The sequence below is a fragment of the Diabrotica undecimpunctata genome, chromosome 3, assembly GCF_040954645.1.
Source record: "Diabrotica undecimpunctata isolate CICGRU chromosome 3, icDiaUnde3, whole genome shotgun sequence".
Taxonomy (NCBI): domain Eukaryota; kingdom Metazoa; phylum Arthropoda; class Insecta; order Coleoptera; family Chrysomelidae; genus Diabrotica; species Diabrotica undecimpunctata.
This window is the reverse complement of record NC_092805.1, coordinates 35,011,314-35,027,304: the sequence shown is the minus strand read 5'-3', so window position 1 is coordinate 35,027,304 and position 15,991 is coordinate 35,011,314. Positions and strand designations below refer to the sequence as shown.

The 15,991-nt window shown below is 31.7% G+C and overlaps 1 protein-coding gene across 14 annotated transcripts in view; it reads left to right on the top strand.

The window, feature by feature from the left end:
- The window catches only part of LOC140436668 (uncharacterized), a 411,170-nt gene extending 395,459 nt beyond the window's left edge, over positions 1–15,711 (top strand). For 13 of the 14 annotated variants that reach the window (XM_072525693.1, XM_072525691.1, XM_072525692.1 and 10 more), the window contains 2 exons: positions 12,852–12,982; positions 15,276–15,711. In XM_072525693.1, the coding sequence (XP_072381794.1) occupies positions 12,852–12,982; positions 15,276–15,423 (279 nt within the window). In that variant the 3' untranslated portion in view covers positions 15,424–15,711. Of the gene's footprint in view, positions 1–5,831; positions 8,695–12,851; positions 12,983–15,275 lie in introns of those variants that run through there. The other variant, XM_072525698.1, reaches the window with a different exon arrangement.
- The last annotated feature ends 280 nt before the right edge of the window (positions 15,712–15,991 follow it).

Below are 15,991 nucleotides of genomic sequence, written 5' to 3'. Positions count from 1 at the left end.
TATCTTTGATACCTAACGTTTTCAATAGCTGCTAAGCCTAATTTGCGACCATTTTTTCTCAGGCAACCTTTTATTATTTGTTAAGAAATTACGTTTAATTTGTTATAAAAAAACATATGTCACGAGCAGCGTATTTTATTTAAAAAATAAATGTACGAAATAAAATTTTTGTTCAAAAATTAAGTTATTAATTGAATTAAACATATTGGCGACCACTTTTAGACTGGCATCCTATTATCAATGTATTCTCCTAAGTTTAAATGTATGTAAAAATGTTAGTTTGATGAACTACGTTATGAACGTAGTGATCCTGCAGTGGGACTATTAGTCCAGCATATGACGGTTTTCTGCTCAGAATTATTTTTGTATGCATGGAATTGCTTGAATTCTTGACCTAAAAGATCAAAATCTACCATATGCCAATATGTACTTTTCCACTGGGGCTGGTTACCACCCCAACTCGGGGGTGGAAAAAGTTTATCAAAAAAAAAACATGGTAGTCTCTAGAATAGTGAATTTTAAGACAAAAATGTTCTTTAAAGTTTTTTTTCGAAAACTCAATATTTTTGGAGTTATTCGTGTTTGAAAGTTCACAAATTCCATGTCAAAAAAGCCTATTTTTCGCGAATAATACATTTTGGAAGTTTAACTGGTTTAAAAGGTTTAGTTTAAAAAAAAAATCCGAAGATTTTTTAAAGAATTTCTCAAAAAATCCCACTTTTTCAAAATAACTCAACAACTCAAATATGTACAGAAAAAATGCAAGAATTAAGAAAAAATTTTTTACGGAAGATTTTGAGTTTTTTTTTTATTTCTATAGACCAGAAATTAAACGAGATATGATTGTTTAAAAGTTGTATTCGAATGCGTTTAGCACCATCGTCAAGCCCTTTCAGTGCTACCCTTGTTTTATTTTAAAAGCGACAAAGTGATGTATTGATGATAAAGTTTTTCGTTTTAAAAAGTTGCGCTGAAAGGACTTGAAAGATGGTGGTGCTAGACGCATGCGTATACAACCTTTGAACAATCATATCTCGTTCAATTTTTGGTCTATAGAAATAAAAAAATCAAAATCCTCCGTAAAAAACTATTTTTATTATATTCTTGCATTTTTTCTGTATATATTTTAGTTGTTGAGATGTTTCGAAAAAAAGGGGATTTTTTGAGAAATTTCAAAAATAGTGTCTTTACTTTAAACTCGGATTTTTTTAGCTAAACCTTTTAAAACTTCCAGAATATAATGTTTGTGTATAAATAAAGAAAATTTTTAGATTAACAATAGTTTAAGCAATCCAAAGCTAATAAACAAAAACGAATAGTTTTGGCGGAGGTGAGTTTGTTTCTTTCTGCGTCACAAAAAATATACGGAGACTTTATTTTAGTTATAGCTTCTATAGATTTTTAAAAAGGTTCTATCTTCTTCTAAAGGTTTCCACAAAAAACTTACCGGTTTCTGGTTATTTAACATCATATGTTTGGATTTTTGTATTCTATAATAAAAGTCTACTTTCAAACAGCCGTAACTTTATTAATATTAAGTTTACGGTAAGAGTAAAAACCAAATATCTTTGATTTATAAGCTTCACTTTATATCCAAGAAGTTTTCCCGATAAAATCTAAATTTTTGTAGTTATTCGCGAAAAACATGCTTTTTTAACGTGTAATTTGTAAATTTTCAGTCACGAATAACTCTAAAAATATTGAGTTTTCGAACAAAACTATAAAGAACAATTTTGTCTTAAAATTTTTTATTCTAGCGATTGCCATGGTTCTTTTGATAAACTTTTTCCACCCCCTAGTTTTAGTGGTAACCACCCCCAGAGGAAAAAGCACATATTGCCATAGGGTAGACTTTGATCTGTGAGATATTTTTTAACTACTGTCAAAATGACAAGCAAATCGATGCATATAAAAAAAGTTTTTTACTATTTTTACCGTTATATCCTGGACTATATTGTTCGGACTATATTTGAACATTTTGCTGTTTAATAAGCTGCGTTACTGTTACTTCATATGGTAGTGGGAGAGCAAAACTGGCAGTTAATTTATATAAGATTATTTCAATAAAACTAAGCATGTAAATAAAAAAATCAATGTCGTAGCTTTTTATCAATTCATTCACATCCGTCAAGTGTTTAATAATAAGTGCATTAATTCATTATCATCAAAACTGTTCGCATGTGTTTTGTGAAAACTTTTATCAGTAATCTACTTACTTTTTCTTTTTTATTCAAAATTCATAAGTATTTTCGAAATTTAACCCTTTAATGCGAAGGACTCATTTTTTCTTTTTAAGACGAAGATTTTTAAACACTGTCAAATCAAACACAAGTTAATAAGTTACCTTATAGAAAAAGACGGAAATTACCTTTAAATTTGTCTTTTATGGGGTGGTAAATATTGCTGCCAGTGGGCGTTTGAGCATTTGCCATCACCTGCAAATAACTGGTAATGGTTTCTACCGTTACCTCTTCACACCTAAACACACGTTTCATACTTCATTTCTGATGATAATGGAAAACATTCTTTGCATAATGCTACATCACATTTTTGATAAATGAGATTGGTCCTCTTATTTCTTATTTGAACCACAGGTATCACATCTACGTTGTCACATTGGTCGATGATAACCCACATCAATAAGATTTGGCCTTTATGACTTGCCAACTTAACCAAGATTTGATCCAGGCCGCTTTCTTGATGTGAATAAACCTATAAGTTGATCAGCTAACTGGCTTCTGTATTGAAGCTGTTTGGGAGCTACTTTGCAATGGTGATTTTCATGATGAAAATGCTTGTACAGGATGTAGTAGTAAGAATTACAGGTGTAATTCCAACTTTTTGGAGATGAAACATCCACATAGTCCTTTTTACTATTTAATTTACTATTTTTTCTTGGGGTAAGCCACAATTTTACTTTAAAATAAGTTTATTTGACTCTTCTATTGCCGTTGATTTTGATTTGATTTATTAAAGCTAATTTTAAAGTAAAATTGTGGCTTATTTCCAACAAAAATAGTAAATTGCAGTAAGATGACTCCAGAAAATAGCTTCAGAATAATTGTTGCTATTTACTTTTGGTTCTGAGTCATTGTTAGAGGAGTGTATGTAGGTTTTGTCTTCTTAATACAAATTTCTTCTGTAGAATAATCTGGATCCAAAACTGAATCGTCAGAATCTTCATCACCGCTACGTGATGGAAATCACTGCTGCATGAAAAATCCAAAGTTGAAGATATTCAGGTTTGTTTGATGTTGAAACAATATTTCAGCTTGATCTAGAAGCAAGATTTGTGCTTGAAGAGTGTTAGATCGAGTGCTTAGCCGATTAGGGTATAAGTGAAAGTCTTCTACATCAGAATCTCCTCTACAGTCCGACAGGCAATCATTATCATCATTGGTATAATCCAGGCCTTTACTTACTCATCTATCTTGTTTTCGCTCACTAGAAAAAAAAAAATAGTTTCTCTCAATATTCACCCAGAACATCTTTGTCGCAAAAACTTACACAGATTTTTATATGAAAGACAAGAAGACACACTATCATTCTTGCAACATGCAATTCCCCAATTTGTTTTTGTATTCATGGAAAATAATTGTCAAGTTTTGTAAAAAAGTTAGTTTAAGTGTGTTGGCAATCTTGAATAGATGGAAATAACTTTTAGAAATCAATAATACTTCCTCTTTATTATGGTAGAACGTTTTTCACGCTAGATTTCACACCACTACACTTTTTGTTATCCAATATTTCAATCAATAAACTAATGAAAAAGTAGAATACATTACTATAACAATCATCATCGACCGTTTTGAGTCCACTGCTGAACATATGCCTCCTGCAAATAATCCCATTATCCTTGGTCCTTGTTGGTGGTGTATAACAACTATAACAATAACACCGTTAGAACAACCTACACAAATGCGCACTAGCTATCTTAACCGGTCAATGACCTTCAGGTTGGCTGTAAAACTACTCTTTTTCTGTCTAGTATCCAGTGGTTTATGTTTATACCTTGCTTGTTTAGTAGGTTATACCTTGCCTGAGATCTTTATATTGCATTGTCTGTCTCATAGCATAGTGTTTTTCGTGTGATATCTCTGATTATCTTTATTTCGCACATTTTCATTTTTATTTTCATGGTATTGGATCTTGTAACTGCAAAATAAGTCATAACTAAGCTGACTGTCGCCATAGAGTTCTTGGCACTTGTATTTGTTCGTAGACGTTTATTGATCCAGATTGTATATTTATGACTTTATATTTCGAGTATTGTTGATACTTTCGTCCACAACGTTGTTAAACAGAAGGGGACTTCGTGAGTCTCGTGGACGTATACCTGTCTAGACCGGTATAGGCTCAGTTAGTTTATTCTGCTATATATGTTTTCATTTGTTTTAATAAGATCTGACTGTATCTTTCGTTTATATAATAGGTGAGTTACCTAAGTTCTATGGTGTCAAATGCCTTTTGGTAATATATAAAATCCCACACAGTTTGTCATAATTGCTATTAATCTCCAGTGATGAAAACGACAATTTGAAGAAAAAGAAAGCAACAGTAGACAGAAATTATATTTCAATGACTTTTTAATGATAGCCTCCACGACAAAAACCGCATCATTATAGAACCTTACAGATCTGAAGCTTTCTTGTTCAACTTCGATGGTAATTTTCTTACTTATGATTTTTGTGGTATATTTCAGGCCTGGTTTATTCCTCTGCAATTTTTGGGGTATTGTGTGACATATAATTTTTTTTTGTATTAGTATTCTTAGATTTTCGCCATTATTTCTACTGGTCCAATCTGTACCAAGATATATTTTGTTTGTTTTTGGCCCTTCACTTGTTTCTGTGCTATGTTTTTCCTGTGTTCTAATGTATCTGCATATCTGCCTTGGCAGTCTGTATAATTGGACTTCTATTTTTGAAAAGAAAACTTGCCAGTGCCTGCCTTTTGTTTTCTTTGCTAGTGCGTTAGGTTCGTTCCTGTATTTTTGTAGTCAATGTTAAAAATTTCCGGTGTTTGTTATGATTATAATTCAAACAAATCCTCTATTTTCTTTGAATTTCAATTTTAATTTCTTTTTAAGTTAGGTTATTAGGCTTATCATTTGTGTTTACTACTGTAGCGTTTCATATACTGCTGACATTGTAGACTGTAGATAAAGGAGTCGTTTGGCCGCGTACACCTTTTCATATTATGACTTGGAAAGGACTTTACTGTATATCCTAATATATATTAGTAGTTTTTGGTTAGGCTTTAGTGCCTATTGTCAAGTCAGTTTTGGGAGAAGTCCTTGTTTGTTTGTTGGGAGAACATTTGTTTGTTTGTTCCTAGTTCATTTTTGCCCCACGGTAAGCTGGTGAATTTATAATAAATTCCGGCAAAGATTGTCAGATACTCCCGTACCTCGTGAAATAGTAACGAGTTTCGTAAAGAGCAAAATCTCAATTATATATTTTACTAATAACATCTAACATTTCAACTTCAAAAACATTACCGCATTCATAATAAATAATTCATATAAAATGTATTTGTAATTCCTTAAGCTTACACAAGTCGCGGTTTTGGCTGTTGAGCTGTTTATTCAACACAGTAAACACGATTACATTAGATCTGCGCAATTTTTGTTTTTGTTTTGATCAATATTTCTTTGGAAATTTCCCATTCCTGATACCAAATGACCATTTAAAATAGAAAATACTTTATATGTAACTTGGTTATTTTGATAAGAATAAAATTTTTAAAAACGAACTGAAATTTAACATTGTTTGTGTACAAATCATTTGAAGAAAAAAACTAGACATACTACATAAACTTTCCCTTTTCAGTGAATGAAAAATACTGAATGGAGTCGTCCAAACACTTTAAGCCTAATTGTATTAAAGAATCTACTAGTAATTAATGAAAAACAAACTTTGTACTGTCATTAAACTGTACTTCTTGTTGCGCCAGCGCCACGTACGGTTCCTTCTCGAACTACCGTAGACAGTAGACGTCTCGAACAATTTCAATTGTCGATTATCTCACCAATTTATGCATGTCATTTTTGCTGTGGATAGGGTTACGTCATTTTAAATCAATTGTGAATGTATTAATGTAACTCTGCACAATCAAATTACTTTATCCGATGTATTGAGTATATTTTTATATATTTTTAACGTTTTTTACTCAGTTGTTAGTACCAAAAGAAAACGGATTTACAGTTTTAGATTTTTATTATTTAGAGGCGGACCAGCTTGTGTCATTTTGATTCATGGAGTAATTATCTATATTTTAGTATATACATTTGCCGTCGATAGATATAATTTTGATTACCAAAATTTAGTTCGGTTAAAGTTTGTGTATTATTTCCTATTAATTTTTTTAAAATTTCCTATACATATTTTCCTTGAAAAAAGTTGGTAACCTTTATTTTTAATGTTAATGCATCTCTAGTAAAATTACTTTAAATTTTGAAGTCCTAGAAATCCTTTTCTCTCAATGAATATCTGTTTTTTGCAGATTTTATTCAACTAGTACTTTTAGTCATCAAGTTTTAGTCCATTTTTGTTTTCATTTTAATATGTTTTTAGGAAAATTTCATAGTTTTATGAAAAGGGTTGATAATTGCAAAAATTTTTAAATTTAAGCCCATAAAAACACTTTTTTCACCTGCACTATACCAATACTTTATACCACAAAATCTTTATCCCCACTATGAAATTTATCAAAATGGCATTAAGCTGTCAATTTAAACGCGTTTTGGATTTTTAATTACAGAATTGTAAATTAAAAAGATTCTTCTTTTCTCTTCTCTTCTAAAAAATATTTGTATGGCAAAATCATTTTGAAAGTATTAATAACTGAGCTCTATGTACACTTTTCATAATACTAATATATGAATATTAAACTTTTGAAGCCTTGAAACCAATTTCTTTGCTAATATTTTCATAAACTGTACAATTTTTTATTCTCATCCACCTACCTATGTTTGATGTTTAATGATTGAAAGTACAAAATACACCTATTTTTCGGTCACTTAAATTTTCGATTAAATCCATACTTTATATCATTTTAATTTTATCGATTTTATGTGTTTTTACCTATTTAAAATCGATACTGTCCAAATACTCCCTAAAGATTTTTGGATGTATAATATGATTTTACATGACTCTTTTTATTTTCCTGCGTTGCAGTTCACTAACAAAATTAATAATTCTTTCCATTTTGCTCATAATTGCTCTGTAGCAAATACAGAAATATTCATATCTGATTGAATCGAAGAAATGGTTTCAACTTCTGATATAATAACATAACTCAAGTGAGAAATTGACGTTTAATTATTTAGCTTAGATAAAATGTTTTGTACTATTGTCGTTGTGTTTTCTTTCAATTACGCAGAATTAAAAAATGCTCTGAAAAAACTGTGTTAAAAATAACAATTTTGTTAAGAAGGGTGAAAGACAGCGATATGATTTAGATACCTCTCAAAAATGGTTTAATACTATAAAATAATCGATACTAATGTCATCTAGTGTTGATTTAAAACACCTAATTCTCCTGCAATGCTTAAACCGAAAAATATTCTTTGTTGCATGTTTTTTATCCTACCACAATGATAAATAAGGAAAGGGAAGAAAAATAAAAATATATACATAAAATCATTTTACTTGAAATCTGGAACAAACACATTAAAACCTGGAGAAATACAATACGAAAACTTCAAAAACTGGATACCTTTTTGAAATGTTGATCATTCAATTCGCTGTATGTCACCCTATGCTATTTAGTATAATTTACAGTAAGACACCTTGTATTTTGTAGCGCGTTTATTGGACATTTTTGAGGACTTTTAAATCCTGTTAGCGGTGTAGTGAGAAAGTACTCGAAAAGTACAAGGTGGTCTTGGTATAAAGGTTGTCACTTACTTGCCCGTTGTGAATCGCGACAGTTCATTCCGTATACTTTGCATGATTTAAGTTCGCTGTCAGGTATCCAATGCCATAATATTTTCTTTTCATTTTTTTCCGCAAATCTACTATCGCCTATGATGTGTTTTGGGTGAATTTTCATTAAACTCAAAACATTCGTGCAAAAACAGAATACCATCGTCTAATAAAATTATACCCACCAGTTTTTTTACAACAAATTGGTATTGAGTAATTTTTTCTCAAATCTATTGCCTTGTAGTTATTGAGATTTATTGTCAATTGTGAAAAATATTTGACGGCAACTATCCCCATCTTGGCGATCCGTTTCTGGCAAGTGCGCGACAACCTTTAGCGAAAGTTTGTAATACTGAAAAACATGTAGATAGGACCTTTAGATTTAACAAAAAACAGTAACTCTAGATGGTCATTTTTATATTAAATATCTAGGTATTTTATTAAGTTTTTTCTATTCTAGCGCTTGTTTTAAATAAAAAAAGTTCATATTTTAAAGTGATTATTATATACTGATAGTAGGTAGAGATTATTTTGTTGTATGTTCTCGTTTATGTTAAAAAAAAGTCTAATTGTTGGATATTTTGGTAAAATTTTTAAAAATCTAGATGTTAACAACTGTGAAATCAAACCAAAAAATCTGAACGTCTATTGATATGATTGAGAATTTTCTAGGTTATGAGATTATGATATTTTAAAGAATTAATTTATGTAATTTGTGCCAATTTATACTGATTTTTGAGTGAAATAAACTGAATTTTTTAATGTCTATTGAGTTTTCATTTATCAACAAAATGCAACCATCACAAACGCTTAAATTGTACTTTGTTATCACTGGAGCTGTTCTCATCATGCACCATGGTATACATTTGGCTTCATATGTTTTCATTTTATTTTAATTTAATATAATGGAGAAAATTTTATGGTGATCCAAAAAAATTACCGTGTATTTTAAAAATCAGGTAGAGTAAATTCTCAGAACACTAATCTCCGAGAGCCAAAAAACATAGGCGTGCTACGTTTTATTTCATTAAGTATATGAGTGACACGTTTAAAGAATACATTTCATAAGTGTGTGACGAGTTAGCGGGGTGGTTGATGGGTCCGCTGTATGTATGGTATATAGAAAGGGAGACAGTACTCGCGCCTACGGCACACCAACTTCAGGCAGGACGTATCCTATCTGAACCCTGAACTTTGTATTGGCTAGATATGACGAAAGAAGGCATGTCATTGCCTTGCTGTATCCAAGTTGGCTCATTTTGAAGTTTGGGTGAAGTTATATCAGCCGATTTTTCTTCTTTTAACACTTTATATGTAGTTGATATAGGTCAAATAAACGAAATAGGAGACCGCTTAATCGAGTTTATTCTAGTATGAATACTCGATTTTAACACCATGTACGCCGACCATATTCTTGGAAAAGTCCTGGAGATAGGTCTAGAAATCAAATTGACTACATCCTCACTAATATTCGCTGGAGATCATCAATCCAAACAGTCAGATCATATCCCGGGGCGATATGTGGATCAGATCATACTCTCCTCGTAGCTAAAGTAAAGCTCAAACTTAACGCGCCCAATAAACGGAGAGAGACAAACGCAGATGCAAGGCTGATAAACAACAATACTGTCACAATATATATGCAAAGAAATTGAGAGCCACGATCAAAAAAATTAGCCAAGAGATCTATTTAGAAAAATATAATACATAACAAGAGACTTTAAAGCCAAAACTTAAGCTGTTGAAGTTCACACAGGAACATTGAGCAACAGAGAAGGTGATCAACACCTGGAACTTATTCACCAAACTCAGGAAGAAATCGAAGAAGAACCTAACATATTCGAGAATGAAATAAGACTGGTAATCAGTAAACTCAAATATAACAAAGCACCAGGTCCAAATATTATAATAGCAGAAATGCTCAAAGCTACAGAAGAAACCGGAATAAAATTGCTTCACTGTAACAAAATATGGCAAAAAAGGCAGCTTCCATAACTGCGACGACTGTAGAACCATCTCTATTATCTCATATGCCAGCCAAATAATGCTACACATAATCAATGAGAGACTGAAAACCTTTTTTACAAAGAGAAATACTCCGAGAGCAAACTGGATTTACCAAGGGTAGAGGTACTCGAAAACATCTTCTGAACACCAGAAAAATAATAGAAAAATCTAGGGAAAGCGTTTGACAGGATCAAATGACAACACTTATGGCAGATATTAAAAGAAGTAGGCATACCACAACACTTAATTTTGCTTATAACAACTATCCGAACACACTACTCTTCTTCTTAAAGTGCCTATCCGTTCCGGATGTTGGCGATCATCACGGCTATCTTTACTTTATTTATTGCAGCGCGGAACAGTTCAGTGGTAGTCGTGTTATACCACTTTCGTAAATTTTGAAGCCAGGAAATGCGTCTTCTTCCCGGTCCTCTCTTACCATTTACTTTCCCTTGGAGAATCAGCCGGAGAAGGCCGTAACATTCTTGATTTCTCATTACATGTCCTAGATATTCCAACTTTTTAGTTTTGACGGTCATGAGAATTTCACATTCTTTCCCCATTCTACGCAGGACCTCCACATTAGTAACTCTGTTAACCCAGGATATACGTAAGATGCGCCTATAACACCACATTTCGAAAGCTTCGAGCCGATTCATAGATGCAACAGTCAGTGTCCATGCTTCCATTCCGTAGAGCAGAACTGTGAATATGTAGCAGTTCAATAGACGGCATTTTGTTTTTAATGATATGTCTCGACTGTTGAAAAAACACACTACTAGAACAGTTAAAGTGTTTGACACACTCTCAAACGAATTCCATCCAGAATAAGGTGCTAGACAAGGATTATTTAATTTTAACCACAATTATTTAATATATTATGGGCAGTCTATTATGACAAGAGCACTTGAATGATGGAAAAAGGCCATCTCAATAAATGGCCGAAAAATAAACAACCTACGTTATGCAGACAATACAGCACTTCTTGCAAATAGTCAAAAAGAGTTAATTGATCTCATACGACCGGTTGAAAACGAAATTCAAATATTTGGTCTGTAGTTAAACATATCAAAGACAAAGATCATGATAGTGGATAGACTACATAACAATCATCCACACATAACCACGATTGACCGGTTTGAGATTGTGAGCTCATATTTATATCTGGGACGATTGATCACAAACACAGGGTCACTGCAGGAAAAATAAAACGTAGATGTGATCTAGCAAAGGTCGCCGTAGGAAAGATGGCAAAAATATAGAAGGACTCTCAAATTTCACGAACTCGTTGATCAACTGCTTAATATTCCCATTACTGACATACGGATGTGAATCTTGGAATTTACCACAAGCGGAAAAAAGAAAGATAGACGACAATGAAATGTTCTATTGTAGAAGAATCTTCTCCAATAGAATAGTTCAATGTTAAATGAGCCAATAGTCAGCAACGGCTATTCAGCAAAGTCCATCTCCAACAAATAAAATATTTTGGACTTATTATTGAGAATAGACATAGAAAAGATGGAAAGCCGAAGATCACGAGGAAGATCCCCAACAAGATGGATCAATCAAATTACAGTAATATGCAAAAGACCTATGCACGAGTTAAAAGAAATGAGCAGAGAAAGAGATCTTTGGTGACGGACGATACACTACTATACCCTCCGTGGGGTCAGGATTGAAGAGAGATGTAGTTGACTTTCGATATTCCATGCTGTAGATGTCATACACGACATTTTAACTATACTGTCAACGGTATTAGAAAGTTTCTGTTACCGAAAATAATTGTAGACTTTTAGTGTAACACTCTTTTCGTTTCGTGATAAATGGTCTAACTTTAATTTTTTGACTGGTCTATAATCACAAGTTGATTACATATTTGATAAAATAACTCACTATTAACTATTACAAAAATCACACTGTAATAATGCCAAATCTCTTTATTTACTTACAATTGACTGGACAAAACTATTCTAATTGTAATAAACGAACCCCTAGCAAATTAATGTAATACATAATGTTTTAGGATATACGGATCATGTTCACAATTGTTTATATAAATAGATGACAAAATAGTAGCTAAATCTGAAATGATGCCATTGTACAGGAAAGCACAGGTACTAAAATATGCATACCAAATTAGTTTTTTTTCTGAGAATTTAGTCTATGTTACTTTTTAAATATAATATAGGTGCACTTTAAGGAAAACTATTCTGAACGTCAGGAGATCAGATGTAAGAGGATCTTTAACATTACCTAAGAGGCATTGGTAGTACAAGTGAGACCATATATTTGACCATAAATAATGTGATTCAATTTGTGACTAGATCTTTTACTGCGCTCGACTCCGTAAGTGACTTTAAGGCTCAAAAAAAAGAATAGAGTTGAAAGGACCAGGCTTTGATTTTCAAACTAAATTAATTAATCCAATAAAACACTAACGTTAGTGTTACTCTTACTTTAGTTAATTACACTTATCGTTTTTGGAAAACTTCTCAAAAAAGATATCAATGATGGAATTTCCATCACACCCGCGAACTTTTACAAGTTTTATTTGTTAAAAAACTTATATAATGTATCAATTATTGCGATGAGAATTATAGTTATGAATCTATAAAGATAATTAACAAACTAGACAAATGGTTGCGACTAGATAACGCAAAATTGATCAGGACTGAGAGTTCAGGACTGAGAGTTCCAGCTTATGAAGCAGAAAAAGACAAGAAAGTATATGAAAATAAAAAGTTGTGTTTAATTATGATTCATTCTTCTTCTAGTGCTGAAGGGGGGTGGCTTTATTGATTTTCTCTTTTAGCCATCAGTTAAAGAGGTTAGTTCCCAACTAAAAAATACATTTTTTGAGAAAATTTAAATTTCACAAAAGTTAATTCAATAATTTTTTTTATTTTATCAAAGGAATTACCAAGTGTTACTGACCTATGCGAGAGCTGCGGGGAAAAGGTATATCCCCTAGAAAAAATATCTGTCCATGGCCACACCTACCACAAGAAATGTTTCAAATGCATGGAATGTTCGTGTATTTTAAGGTAAGTACATGGAAAAAGTGAAGTATTTATATTTATTTCAACCGTCAATTTGTGTACTATATTACGACAGCAAAAGTAAATCTTAACTTCTTACATATTGGTAATACTTACAAATTAAACGTAATCTTATCTTTTTTTCTGCAGTGTTTTCGCTGTATTACATGCAGTACAACCTACCATTTTAAATGTTTCGTGTATACAATTGGTATTCAATACTTCCAACAACAATGGACTGCAAATATTAAAAATTTAACAAATTTACTAATTTACCAAAATGAATACATTTTTTTTTATTTATTTAAAGACAAAGTCGCATCCACCTAATGGTTATTAGCGACGGATCTGTACAATTTTACAAGTAGTATACCTTCTCCTAGAAAAAGTCCTATTGCAGCTAGTAATGTGGCCTCAGTTCCGTCGTTTATCAGCTACATGTGAAAATATCAACATGTTCCATCCTTAGTATATTACATCGTTGTGAAAAGGCCTATTACTAACCAGAATGTATTACAAGAAGTAGTGCCAAATGTATATTAGCACATTCGAAGAATTTTTGTAAATATTACTGCTGATCTCTTTGCTCTTTCCTTCCAAAAATCGTTTAAGATATTTGTTCGCGTAGTCTTACTTCCTCATTCTTATAATCATAATTTCAGAATCTATAAACCAGAACTAAGTAGAACATTGGGAGTACACTAGAAGAAGGGCCAACGCTTTTTTACCGTTCGTCTGAATAAAAACAAGAAGTGTCATATAATAGATTCTAATATAAGGTATAAAGTCTAATATTCAGCATTTGAAAAGCAACACAGCTCCCTATATAAGTGTTACGTTTCAAAGGCTGTAGACGTAAATAAATCCCATTTGTTATTTCAACGCTTTTTTAAATAGACGTTAATAGATACATTTAGTGATACTCTCGGGTTACTTCTTTATCAGGTTTTACAGAGTTTTATAGAAAAATTATGTCACCATAAAAGTCACATTTAAAAATAAATTTGATATTGACAATTGACACGATGAAATCTCGCAACATAGTGTCTGAAGGTCATATACGAGATTACTAGCGTCTCGGGGCAGCCAGTACCGATTCACGACTACCAGCGTTTATAGTCGATGCTAAACGAAGTTTTGAATACACGTTAAATGTTTTGAATAAAAAAATGTTCAGAAATTTGTGCAAATCCAATAAGTTTGTGCAAAATAGTTCTAAAAGTTCAAACATCTATTTAAATAACTAATATTGTTGTGCATTTATTAAAAGGTTCAATATTTATAACACTTACGGATTTAATTTATTTCTTTATTTATATTAACTTATCTGACAATAATTTATATATATCCGTACGTAACAAATTCGCGAGCGCGTCTTGAGAATTAACTGCCCCTTCCAAATAAAATGTATTGTTATATATGCCATTGCCTTTACGCTAGAATCATCGAACAGCCTTCTCGATTAGCGGCGAAATTATAACGGTAAGGCAAACGGGTATTTTTACATCGGCTCGACCGTTTCTGGAAGGTCCCTTCAGGTAAATTTCTGCCGGCTAATCGAATACTCTCGTAAAATCTAAAACAGAACAGCATTAGTCATAATATTTACGGTTATTTTAGGCCAGGATAATTATCGTAACAATATGATTTCATGAATTAATTGGTATTAAGCAGTTTGGAATTGAACTTTTTGGACTATATAGGACAAGCTTAAAATTCAGCAATGTTTAGAATTTGGCAAGTAAAACAAGATTCAGTATGTTCAGACGTATTCAACTTATTTTTTTGTCCAAATTTTTAATATTGTGAATGAATGGATAATGGATTACCTATTATTAATTCATGAATGTACTTAAAAGATATAAGATGCATAAGATATTTTTGTTGTCAGTATTAATCACATTTCATGTATAATGTTAGCTTTATAAATGTTAGGGATTTCAATCTAATATGTTCCTACCTACATGATTTTTTAAAAATTTCATATAATTATGCCGAGACGATTATGGCTGAACGAGTTAATGTAAATATATAATTATTATTGTTATCATTTCTACACCACTTGAAAGAAGTAGATAACTTCGGTTGGCATCGGTTGTAAACGCTAGTTGTGTGTGTGTGTGTGTGTGAGAGAGAGAGATGGCATTAGACAAAAAATCTTTTTGCCACAGAAAATAAACGCTAGTTATACAGAGACGCAAGTGAATTGATATGCACAATAGACGAAAATACCCACCTAAACATTAAATTTCATAGTATGCTTTAATTATGATTACTATACCATTTTTATTATTTTTAGAATGGATTCGTATTCCTACAATAAGGGGCTGTTGTATTGCACCCCTCATTTCAAGAGATTGTTCATTTCCAAGGGAAACTACGACACTGGCTTTGGATTTGACCAGCACAAAGAAAAATGGAACAACGTGAACGCCACAATGGCGTGAAAACTGCCGTTTTATGTGATACTTAATATATTTTTTGGACCAATTTTTGCCAGGGCTAAATATTTAATATTTTTATAAAAATATAAAATTAATACTTATACAAAAAGTTATTATTCCATGTACTTAAAGTACGATTCGTGTGTAAGAAAAAGTTGTATTTTTGCTTTTTATAATGTATTATCTTATATGTAGATTTTCTAGTGTTTTTGACATATTATTCACATATGTGACTACGTATTTTTGTATTACCATTATGTGATTATTTTGAAATATATTTTATACAACAAACTACAGTTCTTTTAATTTTACCTCATGACTGAGATGTTGATGGATGATCAAGAAATCTTGAAATTTATAGAAGAGAGGAGAAGGAAAAACATTGAGAAACATATGAGCGGTAGATCGAAGGTCAATGCATATAGTCATTACAAAACGGTAGGTCATAAATTGAATCACATATACTTTAATTAAATCAGACTTAACTTAGTACAAATGAGCAGACAAAAAAGTTATAGCTCTTTGAAGTTATAAAATAAAAATGGATTTTTTCGTAAAAATCATGAATATC